General features: G+C 47.8%; 1 protein-coding gene across 3 annotated transcripts in view; it reads left to right on the top strand.

Moving 5' to 3' along the window:
* The window catches only part of srgap2 (SLIT-ROBO Rho GTPase activating protein 2), a 41,228-nt gene continuing 14,092 nt past the window's right edge, over positions 1 to 27,136 (top strand). Inside the window, exons 1-3 of one of the 3 annotated variants that reach the window (XM_076143495.1) lie at positions 1 to 333; positions 22,626 to 22,818; positions 26,489 to 26,651. In XM_076143495.1, the coding sequence (XP_075999610.1) occupies positions 267 to 333; positions 22,626 to 22,818; positions 26,489 to 26,651 (423 nt within the window). In that variant the 5' untranslated portion in view covers positions 1 to 266. Of the gene's footprint in view, positions 334 to 21,561; positions 21,834 to 22,625; positions 22,819 to 26,488; positions 26,652 to 27,136 lie in introns of those variants that run through there. The other 2 variants (XM_076143496.1, XM_076143497.1) reach the window with 2 other exon arrangements.

Here is a 27,136-nt window from a genome sequence, read left to right as displayed (position 1 = left end):
GAACACACACCAGCAGCAGCAGCAGCAGCAGCAGCGCCAAACTCACAATGCGCCCCGAGTGAACAGGAGCAGGGAGACAATACGGATCCGCGGGCACGCTGAGGAGCTGCAATCTCCCGGCGCCTTATCTCCCCTTTTTTTAGGGAAAAAAACCCACATCCACAGCAGCTTCACCACCCTCCTTCGGCTGATTTAGCGATTGATTGATTGATATAAAAAATTGACTTTGCTACGAGGACAAGCGGTCTTGATCTCCAAACTCAGCCATGACGTCTCCGGCTAAATTCCGAAAGGACAAGGAGATAGTGGCCGAATATGAAACTCAAGTCAAAGGTAAAACTTTTCTCTCTTTTGCGTTGTGAAACATTGTTTTTTAAAAAAAGCAAAAAGCAGCTTGAAATCAGCGCCGTGTCGCCATATGTTGTGGTTTCTTTTACTTGTGTGATTGCACATGATTCTGTCGCGGACCCTCAACCTTCCTGAATCAGGCGATCGTGCGTAACGCGTCGCTCGGCTTCACGTTTCACTAAAGCAGTTTTAAACGTGTATAGTCATTTTGTGCCCTTGGTAGAACAAAAGTGCTGCAATGAATTGAACAGACCGATCAGTGTGCGTACAAGCGTGTGATCTGCCGCCTTTAACACCGCACAAAGATGGCCAGCAAAGGAAGAAAAACGTCCAGAAATTTGTCGCGGTGCCGATGTGGCTTCTTTATTGTGTTTAAATGAAAGCTCTTAGAGGTGATGTGAGTGTGTGTGTATCTGTGTGTGTGTGTAGACACCCACAAGGCTGGGGTTTCGACATGGAACAAGGCAGGGCGTTTTCTCTCTTTCTCCTGCGCGCGTGTATGTGTGTGTGCGTGTGGTGCTGGTGTTCGGTGCCGTTATGCTGCGCGCGCACGTGTGTGTGTGTGTGTGCACGCATGCCTTTAAAACGCATATTGCAATGGATTGATCAATTCATGCCTAAGGTTATCCGGTGTGATCGCGGTTCATTGGCGCCTCCAGAGCGAGCCGATGATCAAGGACGTGAGTGCAGCAGGGGTGAGAGAGAGAGAGAGAGGGAGAGAGAGAGAGAGAGAGAGAGAGAGAGAGAGACATTCACACACACAGAGGGGGAGAGAGAGCAGATTCAAGGTTTGTGCTGTGTGCTAGTAAGGGGCGATCAGTTGTTAACCGTTTCCTGGCGGATTTGTGTGTGGATGCTTCTGTCACCAGGCACACTGTGTTCAGCTGGGCTCTGTCAGTCATGGTGACAGTGAGTGGATTATGTGTGCAGCTCTAGATGCAGGCTGGGGGAGGAGAGAGAGAGAGAGAGAGCACAGAGTTGGCAGAAGGGGGGTGCAGGAGAGAGAGAGAGAGATATTGACAGCATATTGACTTCCTGTTAGTTTCCACTAGATCCCCCCCACCCACGATAAGATGGGTCACCTTGTTGGCACCGTGGCCCTGCTGCTCTTCCTCGCCTGCTATTGTGTTTAAGAGCAGCAAGTGGGTGAGAAACAATCAATAGATGTGTATCATCAAACCAAAGTGCTCCTCTGTAAATGTGCATCATTATACAAATCTTCCACAGTCACTTTAAGCCATGATTCGAGTCAGATACAGTAACTGTCTCATCTGAACTGTCCCATCTTGTCTACCTGTCTGTCTTTAAAGTTACTGGCCCGTCCCACAGTGACATCAGTCTGACTGGGTGCTGTTTATGCTCTGCAGCTTGTGTAAAGACTTTCTGTCCCTGATACATTATGAGGACTATCTGCTGTGTTTGTCAGTCGGTGGACTTAATGTTTGTCCATCGACCCTTTGCATCGATTTCCCCCAGTCAGGGTCCCGCCCCCCGCACTGCACTGCTCTGTCTGCTCCCCGTCCACGCCTATGTGGAACAGATGACAGAGTAAAACCTATGCAACCACGTAACCCTTTGAGTTGTGTGTGTTTCCACCTGTGCAGAGGTGTCTGCTGTGACATTCCCAGCAATCAGCTGACCCTGGGAAATGCAGATGGTCTGTTATTACTCTGTAAACTGCTGTTACAGATACAGTAATGGAGGGTGTGCAGCAGCAATGCATGATCACATCGTGTCTGTGTGTGTGTGTGTGTGTGTGTGTGTGTGTGTGTGTGTGTGTGTGTGCTGACGTGTGTCTGTCAAATCTTTGATCAGTCTGCCAGGGTATTACGCTGTGTGGTGTTGTCTACTGTTTGTTGGCGTGGCAGTGTTTAGGTCACCAGCCATCTGAGGAGTCCGGCTTGGCCCTCTCAGCTGAAGCAACAGGAGTCAGTAGGGCTGCACTGTACTGTGGAAACATGGATCTAAATCCTCAACCGGACGTCTAAGCACTTCAGATGTGCAATAACTAAATCACAACAGTGCAAATATTCAAACAGAAGTTGACCAGATTAGAAGTAACCGGTTTTGTGAGCTACCTTGTATGTTAAGTTGTTTACAATGTCTGGTAAGGTGTTTTGATCGTCTGATTAACCTGCACTTTGGCCACAGAAGATATTTTGTCGTTTATGTTGAAAATACTAATGACTATAACTGAAACTACTAACCAACATTCAATCTGATATGACTCAGGTTTGGTCTTCCCCCTGTACCTGTGTGTAACACTCTGCATGCATGATGGAATGGAGGTATAGGGACGTTAGAATAATCAGTTGATGATTAATGATTAACAATGAATACATGCGGGCTTCCACACACACAGATACGCATCCACATAAAAGCTGGAATACTCCCGTCCTTTCCCTACGTCTGGGAATTCCGCATGTACGGAGTGCAGAGAATCTAATATGGGGGTTTTGGCTGATGCAAGGAATGTTCCTGCAGCCCAGGAAAAGGGTGTGTGTGTGTGTGAGAGAGAGAGGGAGATTAAATAAATGTTCCAGGCAGATGAACTGGGTTATACACAGTGCAGGAATAGAGTGAAGGAATGAACTTGTCACCCAGCATTCATAGTCCACAGAGCACCAATCTGCAACTGCATCCAGAGCGCTGCCTTGTTTCCACAGAGGCGTTAAATCACCGTCAGACGCTCTGTTGTTAACTGTGTAGCATTTATTAATTCAGTCCATATGTGGGTTTGTTTACCAATCGTGCACGCTCTGTTTATTATTTATATGGAAAACTTTTGACTTAAATACAGGCAATTAAAATGGTTTAGTGGTAAATTAGGCAGAGCTGCTTCTTTTTGAAACCATTGGCCGTGCGGTTTTGCCTCGCGTCGGAATCTCCCATTGGTTTTTCACATCTGGGAATGGTAACGTGTGTTGGACTGATCAAAGTATTGATTACAGTGCTTCTGTGGTTTACGAGAGGGAAGTTTGACCGTGCCGATGGTTGGTGCATGTGATGGACACACACATGCACACACCGTATCTCCAAACGAGTCTCTAGTTCACCCTAAAGTTGGAGATATGAAGCAGACTCGCCTACGTGTTTCGTTACCAAGCTGCGTGTTTACAAGGCATCCGGCAATAACATATGATTTAGGATAAATGGCGGCTTTCACTAGCACACAATGGAAGAGGTGGTGACACAACAAAGAGGTTTGTCAGCGTGCAGGCGTGTGTGTATGCGTAACTTTATACATCGAGGCTCGGTAATTGCGTTTGTTTGTGCGCTGGCACTCGAATGGCAGGAATGACAGGAGGTACTGGGCCGACGTGTCGACATTTATTAAGAGTGTGTTAAGAGCCGCAGACAGACAGGATGATGGGGAAGTGGAGGGAAGATTTATGATTTGTTATCTTGACTCGCACCTATTAAGCGTCAGCTATCTGCGTGTGTATGTGTGAGCATGCGTCTGTGCGTATGTCATAGGAAGGCTGAGGGAAGCCATCTTTAAGCTGCCACTAATTTGTGTGTTGTGTGTGTGTGTGTGTGTGTGTGTGTGTTTAACAACTCCCCGTCAATTAGGGCTTGACGCTATTGACTAAGTAATGAAGCGACCAACCTCAAGTCAATCAGCTTGCGGTGTGTGTGTGTGTGTGGCAGTGTGTGTGTGTAAATGTTTTTGCAGGTTGTGTGCATTTGTGTGCTGAATTGAAAATGCTGACGGTGCTCGCAATAATCGTTCAGGAAGGATGTTTGTGTAAAGCCAAGGTTCAGGAGTCGGGCTGGAACACACGGATCACACAGGGCTTCCTGTTTGGCCCGGCGGCTTAGTGCGGGGGGAAAGGACTCTACTGGACTCTGCCTTTCACATAACACACACACACACAGTTGCAGTGTGTGTGAGTGTGTGTGAGGTAAGGTTAAGTCGGCCCCTCGGATCAGCTGGCAGAGAGATACCCTCTATTCCCCTCGGTGAGTCACAATAGAACATTATGTTCTGTGCTAGTGGCCCACCATCCTATTATGCAGAGTAGTGTTCGGCGTGTGTGTGTGTGAGTGTGTGTGTGCTGCATCAGCACCAGGCGCGACACGGCTGAAACCGCTGTCATTGATCCTCCGTTTCCATTGATCTGTTTGTTTCTTCACGCTTCGGTATTCAGTGTGACAATTTGCAGCACCTGGCACACCATTGCCATTCTAAACACTGTAGGCGCTGAGTTGGCTTACACACACACACACACACACACACACACACACACACATTCACACACACACAAGGGCAGGCAGAGATTGTGTGTGTGGGCGCGTGTGTGTTGTGATTTGGATTGAGTTCTCTAACCCAACCCTGTCTCTCCTCCTACATTATGTATAAAGTGTAGGGAGATAAAAGGAGGAATGTGTGCTATGATAACCACAGGTTCCAACCAAACCGGCCAATCAGATCTGCCGCCGAGAGACTCCCGAGATTGATGAACAGACAGAAAATGCCTGCAGAGTGTTTCCAGAAGAGAAATAAACACGTGGAGGAGCAGGCACCGAGGTCAGAGGTCAGCTGCTGTTCATTGGTGCCAGATGTTCAGGGCTCTCTGATTGGCCGACAGATGTTCCGTCTAACCCGGTTGGCTAATCCCAACACTTTGGCTGTCACCCCCTTTTCACTAGGCGCTCAACGCAGAGGAATTTGGGGATTGGCTTAAAATCTTCTCCTCCCTCATTTCAGGTGTTTTAAGCTGCTTTGATGTGTGCGTGGCGTGTGTGTGTGTTAGTGTGTGTGTGTGTGTTCGTTCGTGGCCATGTGTACCCAATTAGTCGGTCCAATTCAAACACTCGCCTCCTCCGTGGACATTTGCAGACATTTGCGGTGAAGTCGAGACGTTATGGTTATTACACACACACACACACACACACACACACACACACAGAGGCATGGTCTGTTGTTACCTGCTGTGGGTTTTTGCATAATGTCAACTGTAGCATTCCATTCAGACAGTTGGTTCCTATGAAATTGAGCAGTTTTGCGGTGAATCAGGGGGGTAAGCGCTCACCCACATCTGTCTCACGTTGGTGTGTGCGTGTGCACGTGTGTGCCTATTGTGCGGGAGTGTGTGTGGGGGAGAAAGAGGGAGCGAGAGAGAGAGTGACCTGAGCTCGTGGTTGATAGGCCCTGACCTCTGTTCGGGTGCCTCATTCAGATTTCACTTTCTTTATCTGACACACACACACACACACAAACACACACACACACACACCCACACACATGGCAACAGCAGAGCAACCAGAGAGAGTGTTTAAAAATGTGAAAAGCAGATCTCACCCCCCCCCCCCCTCTCTTTTTCTCTTTTTTTCGGTCTCTACTCCTCTGTTTTTCAATCTTTTTCTTTCTCTCAGGCTACATCTGATGAACAATCAGACCATTGTCAGAAATCTCTCTCTCTGTCTCTCTCTGTCTGTCTCACCACTCATTTTTCTTGTCCTCTCTGGTTAAACGTTTGTCAGTTGTGATGGAATGGGACATATTTGTTTGAGCCACACCTCCGGCGGCTTTTTTAGACCAATAATCTCCACTTTATGATTTCGGCATGTGCGACCACACGACGTGTGTGTCTGTCTATGTGTGTGTGTGTGTGTGTGTCTGTCTGTGTGTGTGTGTGTGTGTGTGTGTGTGTGTGTCTGTCTGTGTGTGTGTGTCTGTGCAGTTTGGATAGTGAGTCACAACCACCTGAGAGTTTGAAGGGAGGATGTCTGCATGCATGCGTGTGTGTGAGAACGCCTTTTAAGAACAGAGGGGTCTATATAAAGCTGAGCGGGGTCGAGACAAAGCACAGTCATATCCTCTGTAAAACAATTGATAGGAGGACAGACACCCGGCTGTAAATAAATAGGAGCGAGGGAACGAGAGGGAGCGAGAGAGAGAGGGAGAGAGAGAGAGGGAGAGAAAGAAAACACAACAGTAGAAAAGGTTGGATAACGCTCCCAGGAGACACCAGAGGAAACAGGTTGTGTTTGAACAGCCCTCGGCGTGGCCAAGGAGCAGGAGGAGAAAAGGCAGGAGTTTGACCAAGGAGGGAAAAGAGGAGGAATGAAGGTGGGGCTGAAGAAGAGAGGAAGAGCAGGAGGGATCTGGGAAGTGTGCAAATAGAGAGCTGAATATGAGACTTTGCAGAGCGATAAAGAAGAAAATACCCCATACTAAAAATTTACGATGGCATCTGCTCAATTGTGTGTGTGTGTATGTGTGTGTGCAAGAGAGCGTGTGTGTGTGTGCGCATGCATGTACAGTACGCCTCTATCAGTCTTCTCGCTCCCCAGTGTCGCTGTCTTTCTCTCTTTCCTCTTCTTCTTCTTCATCTTCCTCTCCTTTCCCCTCCTCCAGCAGCTTCTCAGCACGTCGGCTGATTTGGTTGCCAGGGTTACCGAATTGCCCCCATTTTTCTGAGTTTGCGAGGAGGAGAGGAGGGGGGAAAAATGAGGAAAAATAACGATAAGATTTGCCTCCCCTTCAGGGTCTGACTAATCAGGTTACCACACACACACACACACACACACACACACACACACACAAAATTGTGGCTGTTTCCAAAAAAAACCCACGAGATTGCAGTTTTATTTAAAAATTGCTTGATACAGAACAGGACTGGCAACTAAGCAGAGAAGATTTGGCATCAAAAGCAAAATTTCGGCGACAATTTCCTCTCCCTGCACGTTGGAATTGAGCGATCGCCGCACGCTGGCACGCCATTCAGGTTCACACCTCTGCTAATGCCGATTTAATGAAGCCATTCATCACCTCTTTTCAGCAGAATCTGCATCTCACACACACACACACACACACACACACAAACCCACACCTCCTATTGCTGTCTCCTTCTCTCTCTTTTTTCGATTCTATAGGCGTGTGTGTGAGTGGGGACACGGTGTTCTTCTTCCCCCGGTTGCTATGTGGATGCGCCGCTGCTATTTTAGTTGTTCCCATCATCCAAGTTGCGCTCGGGGGGGCGGCGGCTTCCATTCGAGCATTTTACCGTGTTTTTAGCGGTGTGTATGTAGGCGCAATGGAGCTTCCCCAAAGTGCTGAGTCGTCGCTTTACTTAATTTACTTTGAAGCATTTGAGACTGCTGTCATATACTTTTCTGCAGTTGTCACTCACATGCACATACACACACATACACACGATGATTGTAGACGCATTTCCTTCTTTACCTGCATTGGGGCCCCCTCACCTCACACTCAAACCAGATGTACCCCTCCACACACACAAATGCACACACAAAGTGCCACGTCGAGCTGTCAGAGCGGTTTCAAGGCGCCTGCTCTGCTATCATAGTTACCTTGCCTCACGATGACGTCACCATAATATGTATCATTGTTGTCTCTCATCTTAGAGGAACATACACTCGTGATGGGAGGAGGCCCTTCTGAGACACACACTTGTGCGTCTGCGCGCAGTTCGGAAGCAATAAAATCTACATGTCAAACATTCTGGGGTCAGGAGGTGCTGGCAGGTGTGAGTGTGTGCGTGTGTGTGTGCATTCCTGGCTAAGTGCTGAATGCTGCACGGATTTGTTTGTGTGTGTGTTTGTTTTGGTCTGACATGTTCTGAACCTGTCCTGAGAATGTGTCTCTACTGTAGGAAACATTGTTGGAACTGTTCAGAGGCAGCAGCAAATACCTGAGGACTGATATTTATCTAAGAGGACTGTTGGCATTCTCCCTCCCTCTCTCCCTCTCTCTGTCTCTCTCTGTGTGTGTGTGTGTGTGTTCTGTCTTGAACGTGCTGCATAGTGCTCATGCATGTTTAAGCGTGTCCCAAGGCTGTAAAATAAACTATACATCTTTGAACTTGTCACGTACACACTCAACGAGGTTTGGATGATGTCAGCTGTGCGCTGCCAAATGGATCAATATTATTGATCCGGTACTAGAAGATGCTGTCATTTTCTGTGATGGAAGCATACAGAGAAAAACATAAGACACAACATAAGATCTGCGTGAGATGAAGAGTGCGTCTGTTTTCCTCCAAGGCTGCTGGGGGTCACAGGTGGGCCATAGCGTGGGCCGACCACGTACACGTGCACACACACACACACACACACACACACACACACACACAAGCATTGCGTTTTGGTCATTTGTAGAACTTGTCTGTCAGGATTTAGAAAGGATTCGGTGAAGCGCGACGTGACCTGGCAGAGGCAGCGGAATGCGAGTAGGTGTGTGTGCGTGTGTGTGTGTGTGTGTGTGTGTGTGTGTGTGTGTGTGTGCGCGCGCGCGTGTGTGTGTGTGCGTGTCCGTGCCTGGTATTAATGGATTATATGAGCGGGCGGGCGTGGCAGCAAAGGTTGCAGGTGCGACGTTTAGTAAAGCAGTGAAAGCAGGTTTGATTGAGTGTGTGTCTGTGTTACAATGAAACTTTCCCTCATGAAGTCATATCCTCATCTTGTGTGTGTTCTGGCCTGCAGTGTGAGAATTTCCAAAAACAGGATCTGCACTCTGCTCTCACTTGTCTTTTGAAAGCATCTCAGGGTCTTACACCTCTGAGGTTATTATTCAACTCCGTTCACTAACGATTAACCAAACATGAAATTGAAGCTCTTGATCCAGTAGATTTGTTCATTCCCTTTTTTTGTTGGATAAGTAGCCACGCTCACTCAACTTAGATCAGCAAGTTGTGGCAAGAAATGATGATTTATGAACTTTAATCCTGCTTCGCCCACACACTCTACATGTAAAAGAGTTGACCTCAAATTGTAGGGAGTAGATTATGCAGAACGTCTTCAAAGTGAACATAAAAGTGCTCATCACAGCGCCACCATCAGGCTGAACTATAGAGGAAGTAATGATCGTCAGACAGAATACTAAAGTTATACGCGTTTTACCATCAAAGTCGGTCATCTGAGGCGTGTTTGTGTTCACGTTTGCGTCCACCATTGTCGTTTTCGCCTGTGTGATTGAAAGTGAAATCGTCTTTGTCACTTGGCCTGCGCTCGCATGTATAGACCATGTGCTGGACCCTTCGCTGTCTCTCAGATTACAGCCTCTGCCTCACCCCTCACCCTCTCTCTCTCTCTCTCTCTCTCTCTCTCTCCCCCCCTACCCCTCCTCCTCCTTGCATTCCGACTCAGTCCATGTGCTTCAAACAGAGTGGAAATGGGAACATCCCCTCCCCTTATTCACACACACACACACACACTCATTCCTGTTGTGCATTGGCCCATGCAGGACCGTGTGTGTGTGTGTGTGTGTGTGTGTGTGTGTGTGTGTGTGTGTGCAGACCTGGGGCGGCTCTCTGCGACGATTATGCACAGTGTGGCTCATTCTGTCAGACCTCTGCCCAGACCTGCACCAGCTGAAAAAGTTGAAAAAGGCCGAAAAAATGTTCTTGGAAAGAAGTAGAGATGAGACGCTGACAAGGAGGATAATGTGAAGAAGTGAAGGAGGAGGAAGATGGGGGTGGGGGGGGTTGCCCTCTAGCAACTTCCCATCAATCACATCATCACATCCGTGTCGTAGCTGCTCGACACAGGCACATTCTTCTGCTCCCATCACTCATTTTTCCCCTCGCCCCTCCGCTCCCATTCCATATCTCGCTCGCTCTTTCTCTGCAATTTTTTTCTCTGTGAGGGCAGCATCCTGTGTTAAAGGTTGCCATCCATGACACACACACATATCGCATACACACACGTTTTCTCTCTCTCTCTCTCTCTCTCTCTCTCTCTCTCTCTCTCTCTCTCTCTCTCTCTCTCTCTCTCCCTCTCCCTCTCTATGTGTAAGCAAAGGTTGCAGTGGGAGGTGGCGGGCCTAAGTGGCCGTGTGTGAGTGGGGCTCTTGTCATGTGCTGCTGGTGCTCCTCAGAGGAATGCGGAGGAGAGAGGGGAAGACTTTCCCAGTCTGGAGTGGTGGATTCCCACCGCTGGCCCCGAGCGTAAAAACAACTCTTTATGAATCACGCCGGCCTTCACCGTGTTGCACACTCACACACTCATTGTACCAACAGTTATACATAGGTTGTGAAAATGTCATGTCAGCAGAAAGCCGGCGTAAATCCAATTACTGCAAGCGGGAGGTAAAATGAATAAGTGTATATTAACTTTACATTACCGCTGAGCGAGTAACCATTGATTCATTCCACTACAATATAAAAAACTTGCAGAGATGAGAAACGTAATCGAATCTATTTCATTTTTTATAGCTTTTTGTCCAAATAATGTTTTTGTTGTGTGGTCAAGCACTCACTCATCTTTCTCGATGTATTCCAGCAGTCTTAGGAGATGACTATTTAAAGAAAACGAGCCATTTTAATGCAGCAGATGATGGAATCCACATCACCCTCGTTGGTTAATTCAGCGTCTTTGTTTACCGTTTCGTCCTCTGGGTTTGATTTTCCAACAAACGTTGAAATTGTTTTCGTCCACTGAGTCAACACTCAAATGTCAGACCCCACCCCCTTCCCCCCCCAACCTCACCCTCAGTGCATCGATCGCGTGTTCAACAGAGGCTCGTTAAATTTGTACTTAATGGACGAAAACACGCAGAACCACCGGTGTGGCGGTTTAAGGCCTCGAGAGAAAAGCACAACACTCAATCCCAGTAAGCTGAGAGAAGAAACACACAAAGTGGACAGACAATATCGTACATGACAGCAGAGCTTTAAAGCAGAGTCTCCATCACAGATGACGGCCAGGAAAGCTTCTAGTGTGTAAGTGTGTGTGTGTGTGTGTGAGTCAGGTCCCTAGCTGTATCCTGCCCCATTGTGCTCCGCTCTTGGGGAGTGACAATGGCGTCCACTGTCCACCGACGGCGGCGCATTGCTATCATAGCTTACATTCTACGTGGTCCATAGTACAGCTGGCCTCTGCCCAGCCCTGACAGCAACGGGGGCCATTTTGAATCTGTGAATTATTGTGTTGTGTTTCGTACAATGGAAGAAAGAAGAAAGTTGCCTGATTTCTAGCAGCGAGAGGAGTGAGAGAAAGTAGAGAGAGATAGAATCTGTGTGGCTTTGTGAAGGAGATTTGGGAGTGTGGAAAGAAAAGGAGGAAGCACTCCTCAGTGAGTGAGAGAGGAGTGTAGGCCTGGTGTCTGGGTGGTGGAGATTCGGAGCAGCGGGGCTCTGCTGGATCAAACAGGCTTCCTCTGTGGATAAGAACGGTAAAAACAGGCAGGGAAGAGATAAAAGAAGGCAAAAAAAGAAATCCCCTCTGTAGTCAAAACTGTAGAACAATAAACAGCATCGACCACCACCGAACTTTACTTTGTTCTCTCCTGATTGTTGTGGTTCATGTGTGTCTGAGGGTCCTGAGGGGAGTTTGATGTGTCCAATAGTCCAGGTGGGGGGGCCTTCACGGCCCGTCCTGGCCTGCTGTGACCCCCGACACCCTGTGACCCTGCTCCCGGCTTCCAAGCCCGCTGTCAAGTGGGGCGCTTTGGGTTTATGTGTGTGTGAGTGGGTGTGTGTGTGTGTGAGAAAGTGTTCCCTCTCTTCTCACCCTTCAGCTCTGAGACAGCATCAATAATTCAGCAGCACATTGCAGAACACAACGTGACACACACACACTATTGCTTTTTCACTCTTTCCCTCCCTCCTGATTCCTCTCATCATTTATCTCTCTCCTGTTAGAACGTTTTTATGTCCCCCCCATTTTGTTTCTCCCCGCCTCCCTCCTCCTCCCCCCGGCCCCTGCCCACTTTCTCTCCATTTTCTATCACTTTTCCATTGCCGCAGCTGAGATTCTGTCAATCCTCTCACTTATTATCCTCCCCTCCCTCCCCCGTCCCTCTCTTTTCACATCTTGCTGAAGCGGTCTGGAGTGACCGTAGAGGAGGAGGAGGCCATGGAGGGGCGCCGGGAGGAAAGGGTGTGGCCGCCCACACTGCTGCACTCTATTGTGTCGTGCTGATTCCAACACATCCCCTCTCTCTCACACACACACAAAACCATGGCTACAAGCACATATCACACTCTAAATAGGACACACAAATACTGCCTCACCAACCCGCCCAGCGTTCCAGTCCAGTTGGTCCCCTGATATCGCGGCTGTGTGTTTGTGATTGCTTTGTTTTTGACGTCATGTGTTCAAGGCTCACAAGACAACAGGCTCCAGCGGTGTCAAAGGTCAGAGAGACTGAGTCTCTAGTTTAGGCATTGAGCGGTGGGGTCGGGCCGTGACAAAGCATAGCAGTGTGTGAATGCGAGCCAGAGCCAGAATGCCGGACACTTTGATGCTGGAATGAGATCCTGGTAACCAGTGGGTGTTTTTCCTTGCTGAAAAATTATCTTTGGAGTTAAACCCACTGAACACTCTTTTTTTGGCAACGCTTGCAGCTCTGCGTCACTTTTTGCCGCATGTTGTGTCACATTTTGTCATTACGGGATTGCTGCGGGATGCCGGAATGTGTGGGGATGGAAACAAAACAAACAGGAAAAGGCTCGGTGAATAAACCAAAGTAGCCCTAACTCCTTTTCCTTCATCATCCTCATCATCCTCATCCGTCCACCTGGAGACCCAAGGCTCAAATTCAGCCACACCGCAGCCAATCTCAAGTCAGAATTCCAGTCGGGAACACTTAGCCTAGCACTCGGCAACATGGTTAGTCCTTGTGAAGATGCCTGTTATGACATATTAGACGGTGACATTTGAGCTGTAGGGTCATGAGGTTGCTACATAATGCTGGCTGAGGAAGCTGTTAGGTGTGAGAAAGAGAGCACAATGTGTTTGTGTGTTGAAGAAACACAGAGGCTGTGTTCTTTCCGTGTGTGTGTGTGTGTTTGTGTGTCGTTCCCAGGCTACCGTGAGTTCTCCTCCAAAGAGGGTGATATGACAGAGCAAAATGGTGTCCCTGTGTGACCTCTTGACCCTTGGTGAACATTTTCTCTCTCACCCTGCAGTAGTTTAACAACATATCCCCTTCACATCCTTTCAGTTGGACACATTATCCCTCATCATCCCCCACCCATATTCTGACAACAACAATACGCTAAGTCAGTTAAACACACCGAAAATAAAAATGTGGCCGTACTATTGTAAGTTCTGTGTCAGAGATGTTGGATTTGCTCTTCTGAAACGTAGTGATGCGTGCTGGATGTGAATAAAAGTGGTGGTGGTGTGTGTGGAAGGGTGGGGTGGGGAGGGGTGTGCCAGCCAGACAGGACCTCTGACAATTCTGGGAGTCAATTGCTTTTGATCATTTCTGCCACATTGTTCCGGGAGTTTACGTTCCGCGAATTCATAGGATGTTTTTTACGGCTTACTTGAGTGTTCCGCATTGCAGAAACATTCAGCCTGCAGTACTGTACAATACACAGGAAAGGAGTGTTTTTCTGGCACTGAGCTCAAACTGACCCTGATCCGCCCTCTGCTAATATATCCCAACTACTAATACACTTACACCTCTACCCTTCATGGGCCTGCGCTGATGAGTTGGCGAAAATTGCATCATTTGCTTACAGCTAAATGCATCCGCTGGTGCCAAATGGCGTCCATCCATCACTCAGCCATTCATCCTCTGTACCTGCTGATATCATGTGCAGTGTTGCAGTGGTAAGAGGGAACACATGCCTGATGAAAACTCAATCCAGTCCTTTTTTTTACTCTCAACAGACTGAATAAAAGCTGAATTAACTAAGTTTTAGAGGCGCTGCACTTTTCCTGAGTCCATCCAATGGCTGGCTAATCTCTCCTTCACATGAATAGAGTGTCTTTATGTTGCAGGGCATCTGGTTTGAAGAAATACTTTAAAAGCGCTCTAATTCTGCAACAATAACCTTTCCTCACAGCTGCCGCATTAGCATTATGCTGCGTCTGCGAGTGCGAGCGCTCGCTGTTAAATAAAGTATACAGCGGCTGCGGAGAGGTGTTATTAAGAAGAAAAATGGTTTGTCCAACTAACAAATAATTAATATGCATAACAGACACTGAGTGGTGTCATCTCATCACTCTCATTAAGCCTGCTTGAATAAATGATCATTCTGTCTCATGCATTCTCTTTAAACTCATTTTCCTGCTTTTCCTGCTGTGCCTAGAACCACAATATTTTCATTAAGGGGCTGAGCTCTAATAAAAAACGTCTGACTAGGAAGTAGTTTGCGTCTTCTTCATTTCAGGATTACGACCGCCTCATCATCGCTGCATGCCGCGCGGTGCTGGATGGATGTCTGTGTTAGACCATAAGTTACCACACGCTTCACTGATGCACTCTTTATATACATGAGACCACAGAGTTGTTGTGATCGTTTCAACCTTGGGCACCTTCCTCAAGTTTCATGCCGCAATTCCTACCGGTGGCTTTATAGAGGCTGTTCGTCGCAGCAGTCACATCTCGGTCCTAAATTTCCGATACTGTCAGGGTTTTATGGCAGGCTGTCTTTGAGACATAAATTCGACGTCCATGGATGCTGTGATCGGTGACAACCATTTTTGAATGACAGCCAAGGACTTTTTTACATTTCGCTCACAATCTTCATCTTTATTAGTGCGTAAATTGTCTGTTGGGGGAGCCTTTACACCAAATCAGATGACCAATGTCCCTGTGTTGGGTCAGGCAGCCCCTCACTCCACACCTACACATATCATTTGATGCTGAATATTGCTCGGCTGCGATTTAAAGGAGTCGCGCTGGTCCTGGTATTTTGGGTAATGGGAGTTGAAATATGTCAAAGTGGTAAGTTGACCATTTTGACCTCCATTATGCAAGTGTGACCCAGATGGCAAAGATGGTATTAGAGGGAGAAACTAGTGGTAATAAGAGAAAGTAACTTGTGTTTGTGTTCCTTTTGTCGGTCCCATAAAGAGCAGAATATACTTAGTATGAGCGCAAATGAAAGCATAGAGATCCAATGGCTCTAAAATGGTGAAGAGCACTGGCGAAAGAAGCATATCAAGTCTTTACCCAGCTGTCTCCCCCGTGTTGCAGTGGTTTGTTGTGCCGTGAGCCTCTGCGTGCTGCTACTGGCCCACTTTCCCTCTCTGTTAGCTGCCGCAACAGATGACTGGCTGGGTATGTGAGCAGGTGGGAGTGAGAAAGAATGTAAAGTAGCCGGCTGAATGTGGTCAACAAACATATGAGCGAACTGCACAGTAGCGCTGAAATCGCATTTGTGCACCGCGAGCCCCCCCCTTGGCCATTTCTTGCAGTGTTTTACAGAGAGATGAAAGAGAGCAAAAAGTAGAAAATTGTATCTCCTGCAAAGTAAAATCCTTCATTGGGTGATGGGTTTTATATCGATTAAAGTGGAGCTGAGGTCTTAGCTGTTCCTCTCATAACCAGGTTTTGTGTCTGGAGAGATTGTTGTAGCGAGAGACTGTCGGCTGGTTGAAATTATGGCCATATTTCATTGGCCAGCCTGTCACTGCTGGCAGCCGCGGCTCTGCAGGAGTCATTACGCAGCAAGGCCACTCGCGCGCTCCGCTGTGTGCAAACACACTCACACGGGGACACACACACACACAGAGGCAGGAATGAGTTATACATCTGGAGCAGCGGGTTGGAGAGAAGGGTGAAATGGAGGGAGGAATGGACGGGTGGGGTGGCGTGTGTGTGTGTGTGTGCGTGATTAGGAGATTGCGGTTACTGCAGAATCCTGATCCTGATTCAGCTTTTTGTGCCTACATTGATGAAGGAATGAGCGACCTGTCCGACTCTCATTGTGACCTGCAGCTTTCACCTCCACTCCACACCTAGGAGTTACACTTCACAACTTTATTGTGCAGTTTATACTTTTATAGCTTGATTGTGTGTGTGCTGTGTGGGTGTTGTTTGGATGTATTTCATCAGAGGAGAATACATACCCTGTAGGTACACACATGCTCCCACACACTGACTACATTATAGTGGTCTACATCTGCTATTGAAGGCTCTCCTCAGCCCCTCCCCCCTCCTACCTTTGCAGAAGGCTACAGACACTCGCTGCAGACGGTGTGTGATGACAGCGTGTGTGAGACCCGGAGGTGAACGCAGAGATGTTATCTTATTTGATCAGTGGCCGTGCTGTGGTCTCTTCCTCTGTATGTGGTAACACATTCCCCCGCCTCGCTGCTGTCGCCTGGCAGTCAGATAAGCATCGGCAGCCATCAGCAGATACGCCCGTTTACTCACCGCCGTCGCCCGCATTTGCTATCTGTCTCCTCTCGCTCTCCATCTTCCACGTTTTCCCGTGGCCATTGTCAACATGCCACTGAGGTGTTTTGGAATGCAGTGATAAGCGTTTGCTGTGTAGTGACGCACACACACCAGTGTATTCAAACAGATGCACATTAGGTATCTATCATCTTTTCTCCTGCTGGGATCTGTGTGTGTTTGTGTGTGAACAGCTTTTTTAAACGTTTTTAAACTCTGCGATGACAGAGGGAACCTATTACACACCATGTTAGTCTACAAAGTGCTGATGCTTCCCTGTAGAATGAAAGACAGATGACGAAAAAAGGACGACGGAGGGATTCATCTTGACTACTTAACAAACCCAAAAATGGAGATTGATCTTTACCCAGCAGATAAAAGAGGTCGACGCCCATCCGTTACCATGGGAAAGACTCCCATGACTTGGCTGGTGCTTTGATGCTCAGAGAGAGAGAGAGCAAGAGAGAGACAGCAAGAAAGTACTGTCCAAGACTTACTACACACACACTGTCTGATGCATAGACACACACTCGGCAGGCTCCTTCCCATGCTTGTATTGTGGATTAGTCAAATCCCCTGACTGGAGGCTAAGCTGATTAGTGGAATGGTGATTTGCTCCGACCATTTGGAATCACAGTAACAGACACACACACACACACAGACGTAGGTATACTGTGCGACAGGTAAGGTTGTGGTTGGCCGTCTTACCGGCCAATGATGGAATATTCATGTGGGTGTTTGTATCGCCTCAGACAGATGGCTTAGACTACTTTACCATCATGGTTCGCATCCCTACTGTGATGTGTGTGTGTGTGTGTGTGTGTGTGTGTATGTGTGTTTGTGTGTGAGGGAGAGAGACATGGAGCAAGAGATTGGGCATGTTGGAACAGACAGAGGCCCAGATGGTAATGTCCGGCAGAGACAGGAAATGGAGGTGACACCAGGTGGACGGTGTCCCTCAGGATGAGCCACACACGCACAGTCACACACATGCACACACACACATGCACATTTTTACCCAGAGCACAACATTTCAGGGAGGTCTGTTCCCTCCATCCTACCTCCTGCATCCGAGATAGAACTAGCACACACACACACACACACGCACACACTCCTCTGATAACATATTTAATGCTCGGTATATAAGGGGGAAGAAGAGAGGCGGTTTAGGCTTCGAGCCTGTATTGTTGTCAGTGTCTTGGTTGACATAGGAGACTGACCTCCTGCTGGTAGCTCTCTGACTCCTGACTCCTGACCTCTGACCTTTGCCCACAACTCACCGCATGCGAGGAACCCTGACGGGAATCTGCATGGTTCAGATGCACTGTCTCACACACACACACACTCTTCATCTTCCACGAGAATCATCTCTCTCTCTCCGATCCTTCCCTGACATTCTCTCTCTCTCTCTCTCTGTCACTCTCTCTGTCACTCGCTCCCCTTGTCTCTCTCTCGGCTCCCTCTGGCAGCTGCTGAGAAAGTGTCATGCAAGCCTGTAAAGGGTTAATGACATCCTGATCTGAGGTGCTGAGTGCTGCGGAGGAATTTACCCCCGCTGAGCACACACACACACTCCCACTCACCCCCTACAACAACTTCCCATCTCCCTGTCACCTCCTTTACTTATCAATCAGAGAAATAAACACCAGTATAATCCAACACAGATCAGTCCAAATCACTATTTTACACCTAATGCAGACACATAAATCTCAGTATTTTCATATGTGTACTGGAGTATGACAAGCAGTATTACAAGAGGTAGAAAATTTTCAAATTACGTGAGGTAACATTGTATGTAGTTGCATGTGATCTGACAAAAATAACTCCCTCACCCTGTGTAAATCTTGTTATACTGAGCTCAAGCTTTGGTTTAATCCTAGTTAATTTTTTACATTTTAACATTTCTGTGTAAGTGAGCATATCAAACTCGCAAAACAAAAAGCTGTAGGGTGCATTTATAATTTATTTGTAATTTTTTGTGTAAATGGAGCCTTTCCTCACAAAGTTATAGTGAGCTTTTGCAGCTTTCATCCAGCAAGGGGCGTGGCTGAAGAGTGTAGCCCCTCCCCCGCGATCAGTTGACTTTTTCTTCTTTTTTTCAAACCAGGCTGCCATAATGTATTTTTGGGGTCGTCGGGGTCAGGGTTTCACTTTCCAAAATACAAGAAAAAAGCAGCAATAACGTTGCCTGTTACCCCTCAGTGTCCCCCCCACCGCCTGCCTGCCTGCCTGCCTGTCGTTCTGTTCCTCTCTCTCTCTCCCCTGCCTCACTGAGTGAGCGAGCAGGTCCGCCGCGGTTTGGCTAGAGATGCGTTTTCCATGTCTTCGAGTCACTAAGCTCGTTAACTGGCCTCCTTAAGACGACACTGCTTTTCCTAAAGGCATCAAGCTCTGGGTGAATGAGGAAATGCCAATATAATATAGTTTGTGTGTGTGCCTATGTGTGCGTTTGTGTATGTATGTGTGTGTTTGTTTTTAGAGGAAAGGTCCAGACCCAAGGAAAAGACATTGCCTGGAATCTTTCCATTTCAGCAACAGTTTTCCCTCCAACACTTACTGTACTGTAATTCTATCTCTTCCTCTTCTCCCCCCTCATTCACTTTTGCGTGCGTGCGTGCATGTGTGTGCGTGTGTGTGTACAGTGGAGCAGTATTAGGGAGGCATGTCTGGAACTAATAGATTCCACCCTGTTGAAGAATCTTATTAGGAAACACAACCTGCGACCTGAAGCTTCAAACCACCAACTCATTCAACTGCCTAAAACCCTTGTACTCCGGCCCCTCTCACACACACACACACACACACACACACACACACACACTTCAACCTGCAGCCCCAGCAACCCCCTCCTCTTTTCCTGCCAGGTTTCAGGTTTTCGGGGGGTTGTATTGGTAACCTCCACAGCTGCCTGTTTTTCTTCAGGCTCTTTCATTTGCAGAAACAGACGGACACACGTACATACACACACACACACACACACACACACACACACACACACGTCCACCTCGGTCCACCCCCACCACCCTTCACTCCCTCTTACATACACTCACTTCCTGTAGTTGTTTTAATATGACCCTCCCCTCCAGTGTGCTCCCCATTGGCCGCAAACTGGTCCGACCGACTTCCTGTCTCTCTGTGCTCTCTTCCTGTGTGTGTGTGTGTGCGTGGATGAATGGACGTATTATTCACAGTGACGCACTGACCCCCGGCCCCCCTCCCCTCCTTCACTCGCTCCCTTTGCATTGCTTTCTGTTCTCTTTTTTTTCTGCTTCTTTCATTCTTCTGAGGACAATAGTATGAGCTCACAGTGGTACAACTCAAAACCATTACCTCCGCCTCCTCCTCGCCCCCCTTCCCCCTCCTCTTCACTCACACTCTGTACTGCAGTATCAGCCCCCGGAGCAACACATACCAGGCCTTTACTGCATAAACAAAACACACCAAAGGGAATGGGTAATATTCTACCTTGCCACTAGCTATATCTCTACTACTAAACTGTCAAGTTGCTTGTGTGGCCCCAGTGTGTGTGTGCTTGTCTGCGTGTGCATGTGTGTGTGTGATACAGACTTTTCACTGAGCGGCGGTAGTGAACGCTACAATGCAGCCAAATACAATCAAACAGGCGATTGGTTCCTGTCTGTGTCGGTTTGGTGTCGTACCTTCCTTCAGCCATTTCACGTCTTGTCTTGAACACTCGTCGTGTCCATGTGAAAGTGTTTGTGTGTGTGTGAGCGTACGTGTGTGTGTGGAAGCCCATTCTGTAATAGAGCAGGACAGATCTGGGGTGGGGCTTCCAGGAGTGGGCTTGGACAGCTGCCATCAAAACCGCTCAGAGTGACAGCTTGGACACACAATGTCACATATCTGCATGCATGAGTGTGTGTGTGTGTGTACCCCTGTAGTAGCCTCGGGTGTTTCAGGTATAATGAATGCACCCTGTCCGTGGCTCCTATGTCTATACGACCTCTTATAGGCTATAATGGTTTGTAGATGTGCTGCAGAATCTAACTTCAGCTCTTTTCCTCTGCACCAAATCTGCACAGAAAACAAAGCCGGAATGGATCTCACATCATTTTTATTCCTTTTCCAGATGTGTCGCCTCTGAGGATCCTTCAGCTGTTCAGCTGTGGTTGTATTACAGGAAATTTAGGGTTTTTTGTCCTTATTTCATGATACTGCGGCCAGCTGCCAAATAAGGAGCAGGCGTCTCATCTTCTAGAGCGGTTTTAGAGCAATCGTTCCCTGTGTTGGGGTAAACTAATGGATAATGGATGGATAATGGAATGTGTGGCTGGTTTCGATGACATCTTTAAAGGTGTTTTTTGTCTCCGTATTTCGTTTTTTAGGGGCAAAAACATTGATTCCTCCACTTTGGGATAGAGGAGTGAGGACACCTTGTGTGTGGTGGGAATAGTGGAGGAAGAGGAGAAGATCAGAAAGTAGAATCCCAGCGCTCTTTTACAAGACCTGCTCTCTCATCTGCCTGGAAAATGTGACTGCGTTGTCTGGAGGGGGTGGGAGCGTCACATTCCAGTCCAGTGTCTAAATAGATTGATCGTCTACTTCCCCTACCTTTGTTACATATGTGTGCGTGTGAGTGTGTGTTTGTGTGTTGCACTCCCGGGCGAGCTCATTACAAGGATGCCATGGTGTTGCATCCTTGAGAGGCGGGACTTTGACTCATGCCCCAATTATTGACATCACTGTGTGCCACGAGGAAATTACACATAAGCATGCACACACACACACACACACACACACACACACACACACACATACCTAGACAATAACACATTTTGTCAAAGCAAATACTCCAACCAGGTTATTAGCTTGACACACAGTCGGGCTATGTGTGTGTACGTGTCGAAGTGTTTGTTTGGTGCTATGGAAATGAGACAACTAACGGGAGGAAGAACAAACCTCCTCTGCTCTGGCCTTTTTAATCGGCAAAGAATGACAGAGAAAGAGAATGCCATTGGTCAGTGACATAGGTATGAGAGAGTGTGTTTATGAGCGCGAGAGGGAGAGAGAGAGAGACAGAGAGAGAGAGGGGAGGGCGGTTTACACAGACACATTTAGATATCCCACTTCTCTCTTTGCTAGTGGTAAACTGCTCTCTCAGCTGTAAAACACAAAGGCAGCATCAACAGCGCCTGTCAGCTGGACGGACAGCTCTCTGCCTGCCTGCCTGCCTGCCTGCCTGCCTGCCTGCCTGCCTGGCTGTCTGTCTGTGTGTGAGTGTGTGTGTGTGAGAGAGAGAGAGAGCGAGAGAGAGAGAGAGAAAGAGAGAAAGAGAGAGAAGGGAGTGGGTGTCCATACTGCACCGAAGTCAGGATGGAGTCCAAAGCTATGGGCTTCCTCTATAGCCAGCGGTGTAAAGGTAGGAGAGTGGGAACAGTGACCAGCCTGGAGGTGAAGAGACAGTTGAGCGTGTGTGTGTGTGTGTGTGTGTGTGTGTGTGTGTGTATGTGTGTGTGTCTTATTTACTCTTTGAAAGGATGCATTCTTAGCCTACTCAGCATTGGCAGGCAGCTATGAGAGCACAACAGTAATCTGTCAGCTGTCAGCATTGATCCAACTTATCATTATGTGTGTGTGCGTGTGTGTGTGCGTATGTGTGTGTGTGTGCGTATATGTGTGTGTGTGTGTCCGCCCCTATCTATAACTGCAGGGCTCTCCAGAGGACTTTTTGTAGCCAGTGATTGAATATGGTTACGGAGTGTGTCCGCACTGAGTGCACTCTATTAATTTGAGGCCAGACCGCAATGCATTGTGGGGTAAAGGGAGCAGGAGGAGAAGGGGGCACCGAGGAAGAGGATGAATATGAAAAGTGATAAGCTGAGATAAACGATGGCCCCTGGAGATCTGTGGATATGTGTGATGATAGCACAAACACTCACACACACGTTACACACGTCTGTAAACACGATGATAACTCAAACACACACACAGATACACACACACACACACTTCGTTTTACGACCTGGTGGGAGATGATTGAGCTGATGTGGCAGGATTCTGCCAGGAGGAAAAAGCTTCAGACTGGAACATCTTACAAATTAGTGGTGTGTGTGTGGTGATCACACCTGGGCTATAATCTGATGGACTTTAATCATCATCATAATCTTCTCTTTCTCTCTCTCCCTCTCTCTCTCTCTCTCTCTTTCTCCAGAGATCCGTGCCCAGTTGATGGAGCAGCTGAAGTGTCTGGACCAGCAGTGTGAGCTGAGGGTGCAGCTGCTCCAGGACCTGCAGGACTTCTTCAGGAAGAAGGCCGAGATCGAGATGGACTACAGCCGCAACCTGGAGAAGCTGGCCGAGAGGTTCCTCACCAAAACGCGCAGCACTAAGGATCACCTGCTCAAGTACGGGACGCACCACACACATTACACGCAGACACACACCAACACACTGAGCGGCAGCAATGTTAAGGACCTCCAAGTGTGCGTGTGTGAAGGCCTCTCCAAAGTTTCCAATATGGTGACATATTTGATTGGACATTTCTTGAGAAAAGGGAAGTAAAAGGAGACAAAGACAGGCAAGAGGAAAGGGAACATGGGGGGTGGGGGGTTTACAGGAACAAGTCAGTCTGTAATCTACTGACCCATTTCTGTCACTGCCTCATGATTTAAGCCAACAAAAGACAAAACTGATTTATAGTTCATGTTCAGATCCTTACACCCTCACAATGCTCAGTCTTCGATCCTGTTGAGTTCTTGTGTCCTGTCTCTTTATGTGTGTGTGTGTGTGTAAGAGAGAGTGGATGACTGTGTGTGTGTGTGTGTGTGTGTGACTGACTGAAATTCCTGTGCCAGAAAAGGCCAGGTGGTGATTTTGTGCTCTGACTATTTTGTGATATCTTGCTGTGTATGTAACCTTGTCCAAACGCTTGCGCTGTCTCTCTCTCTCTCTCTCTCTCTCTCTCTCTCTCTCTCTCTCTCTGTCCGACTGTCTGTCTCTCTCTGTCTGTTTGTGCACACACACACACAAACACACACTAAATACACGCCGGAGCTCATTAGTGTTTACCAGCACAGTATGTCCTTGTGTAATCTGTCTGGCAGGTTTTGGTGGGAGAGAGTGGTGTGTTCCTCTGTGGGAATCCACTGAACTGCTAGCTAATCATAAACCACACACACATAAAGAGAGAGAGAGAGAGAGAGAGAGAGAGAGAGAGAGATACTATGTATATACCAGAGAAAAATAATGCATGGTAGTTTTCAGTTGCAGCTTTGGTTCGTAGGTTCTTTGTTCGAGGACGACTGAAACCTCTCTCTTCTCATATTAGTGGCTGGATGTTTTCCTCCTTTGCAGCTCTGGTGTGTTCATTTCTGTTAAACTCACTATTTGCTGCTGTGAAACACTGGAATTCCCATAATCACCACTACGGGAGGGGTTTTCCCTGCGCGCTGTAACATTCTCTTTTCGTCATGCAGTTTTCTAGAAAATACCTGACAATCCCATGCACATACACACACACACACACACACACCGACTGGAAGGGATCAATAGGTCCAAAGAGGACACGCCCCTCCAGCTCTGATCGATAGCGAGACAGTTGCAGAGTTTCCCTCACGCTGGAATTGGGGCGGGGGGAAGGGGGCAACGGTCGGCCAGTAAAAGAGTTCAGACGGGCTGCTGCTGCTGCTGCTGCTGCTGCTGTTAGGGTTCATGCTCCGTTTATGATCTATCCAGATGTGTGAGGCAGTGAGGTATACTATTCACTGACTGTCATGGGTTCATTCCCTCTGTTTTCATCTCTCCCTCTCTGCTTTCCTTTCCTCTCCTTTCCCCCTGCCTGTCTCCGTTCCTAACATCTGCGTATTCAACACACTCCTCCTCGCATCTGCTGCAGCTCAGGCCGGGTGCCACGCTGGAATTTCAGTTATTTTCCAGTTGTGTATGTGTCTGTGTGTGTGTGTGTGTTTGTGTATGTCTTTCTCTGTGAGTGTGTGAATGTAGGTGTGTGTGTCTGTGGGTTTCTCTCTACAGCCAGGCATTAGCCATGCCCTAAGCAATGTGGGGTATGAGGATTTTGGGGTTGTGTGTGTGTGTGTGTGTAGGTCCCATGGAGACCCCTGGTATTCCTGCTATGTGGCTGACTGTGTGCAGCGGTGGTGTGGTGGGGGCTTCATGATTTAACCGTATTGTGTGTGTGTGCGTGTGTGTGTGTGTGTGTGTGTGTGTGTGTGTGCGCCCTAAGGCTTGACAGGCTGATTGGTCACATGGAGTTGGAGGCCTCACAAGTTGCACATTGTGATTGAAAGGCCGGCGTTACGCTGAATCTGAGGCTCTTAACTTGACTTCAGTTTCTTGGAAGTCTGAATCTAAAGATCAGAGGTTAGATTTTGGTAGATTATGGCTTTTATCTATGAGTTTTCACACAGATCTAAACTGTAGAGGCATTTCTTAATGTCACACACACACACATTATTAACACCTCTACCTGTCTTAAGTCATCTAAAATGTGTATAATGGCATACAGACTCATTCTGTCCGCCTGCGTGGGGTCTCAAGGGGTCACATATTACCGTGACAATCATCATGCAAACTTGTCACGAGCATAAATAGAGGAACTTAAGCTCCCGTTGCATAGAGGAAGATGTTATGTCATAACAGACAGAGGAGCAGGAATTGAAACGGCAGAGGGAAGTTGGATTTGAAAGAGAAACGGACACACACACATGATGGCTGATACAAGGCTGAGGTGTAAAAGGGCCATATATGGGGAGAGGCGGCGTTGTTGTTGTTGTTGTTGACTTCAGAACAACACTATGAATGAAAGTGTGTGTTTCTCTGCTGCCCGGAATCCTTATGGAGCTGTTAGTCATCGGCACATCTGACCAGCGACAACGAGTACCAGCATATCACATCATTCCCTATGACTCATGCCATCAAGAGCCTGCTTTCCCACACACACACACACACACACACACACACAAACACACACACACACACACACACACACACACACACCACCCCCCACTCTATACCGATCCATTCAAAGAGTTCCTCTGTCTCTCTCTGACCTTGCGTATGCTTGGGTCACTGCTCTACTTGTCCTGACCCCCTCACCCCCCTCTCCCCAATATGTATACGTACAGAGAAAGCGCTGCAAGGCATTACATCTCTCTGTCTCTCTCTCTCTCTCTCTCTCTCTCTCTCTCTCTCTTTCTGTGTGTTCTCACTATGGCGTTAAAGCTTCTCTTAAGGTTACAGAGGCCTTCTTTCATCCACTTACACTTACTCATAATCCATTTTACCCACTAGATCATCCATGGATCATCCTTAACACACACTGTTGCACATCGCATTCACACACACACACACACACACACACAAACACACACACACACACACACACACAGGGGCTCTAGTGTTGTCTACCACGCAGGCCACTGATGGGCTTGCATCACGTTTTAGCGTAATGGCTTTACGCTACTCGAGGCAGAGACAATGACATGTTGTTCCTCTCTCAGGCCATTACTAAAATCATTACAGTCTTTTATCGCGCTCCCGCTGCGTCTCCTCCTCGCCGTCCCTTCTCTGTCTTCCTGTCTGTGACAGCTGTGCTCACGGGGGAGGTCTTGACTCTCCCTGCTGGGTTTTGTACCCTGGCTGAATCCTCTGTTTGGGCTGGCTCGTGTGTGTGGGTGTGTGTGTGTGTAATGTTTTCTCCCTTTTATCCCAGTTCCTTGTTTCATCTTTGTAAAAACAGCACAGTCATAGTTCAGGCTTTCACCACCGCTGAGTTTTTACTCCGTGTTTTATCCAAAAATTGATCAAAGCTCGCTACTGCTGGCGGATTCAACATCACGCTCATACAAAAGTCGTTACCCAGAATGCATTGGCCTTATGTGCAATCAAAAGGAGCGACTGATTGGTGTGTATCAATGACATAATGGCTCTCTTTTAACTGGCTGAAAAGGGGGAATTTTGGAGATTAAAGATGGTGGTTCTCCATTTCCTGTTAAAAATGTGCTTTGAGCTGCGTGAACAGCGGCGGTATGTTGAAACTCTTCCTCTGTTCTGCAGGAAGGAGCACAGCATTCTGTCTCCAGTGAACTGCTGGAACCTGCTGCTGCTGCAGGTGAAGAGGGAGAGCCGCGACCACGCCACACTGTCCGACCTCTACCTCAACAACATCATCCCCCGCTTTGCACAGGTCAGCGAGGACTCTGGCCGCCTCTTTAAAAAGGTAAGGCACATTCAAACACACACACACACACACACACACAGAGAATCAAGAGTATAATAAGGGTTCAATTATGGGTTAGATTTATTGTTTGTTTTGGAAATGTGGCTTTGGGACCTGGATTGGGAAATATTAGGAATCAAGTCAAATAATTAAAAAGTATTCACCAGTATAGGAAGAAAAACCTGTGAGTGCGTGTGTGTGTGTGTACATGTGTAATTCAAAGTGAAGCAGGCTGCATATGGAATGTCATGGCAGAGACGCCTGATTTCCATCCTGATAGGCCGACTTCGAACTCAAGAACTCAGCTCACTGGCCGATCACAGGCGACGAGAACTAAAGACTTCTACCCAGATTGTTTCGCTGCCTCCCCCCCCCCCCCCCTCTCCCTCCCTCTGTTCTGCGTCATGCTCAGCTCGCACACAGCACAGAAACCTTCACACATACACACAAAGTGTTGCAATGGCTAATTAAGTACATAATTAGTT

The sequence above is a fragment of the Genypterus blacodes genome, unplaced genomic scaffold, assembly GCF_046128005.1.
Source record: "Genypterus blacodes isolate CSIRO-AG114 ecotype Tasmania unplaced genomic scaffold, CSIRO-AGI_Gbla_v1 ptg000025l_1, whole genome shotgun sequence".
In the NCBI taxonomy this organism is placed as follows: Eukaryota; Metazoa; Chordata; class Actinopteri; order Ophidiiformes; family Ophidiidae; genus Genypterus; species Genypterus blacodes.
The sequence above is the reverse complement of the archived record's forward strand: the minus strand, read 5'-3'. Positions and strand labels throughout refer to the sequence as shown.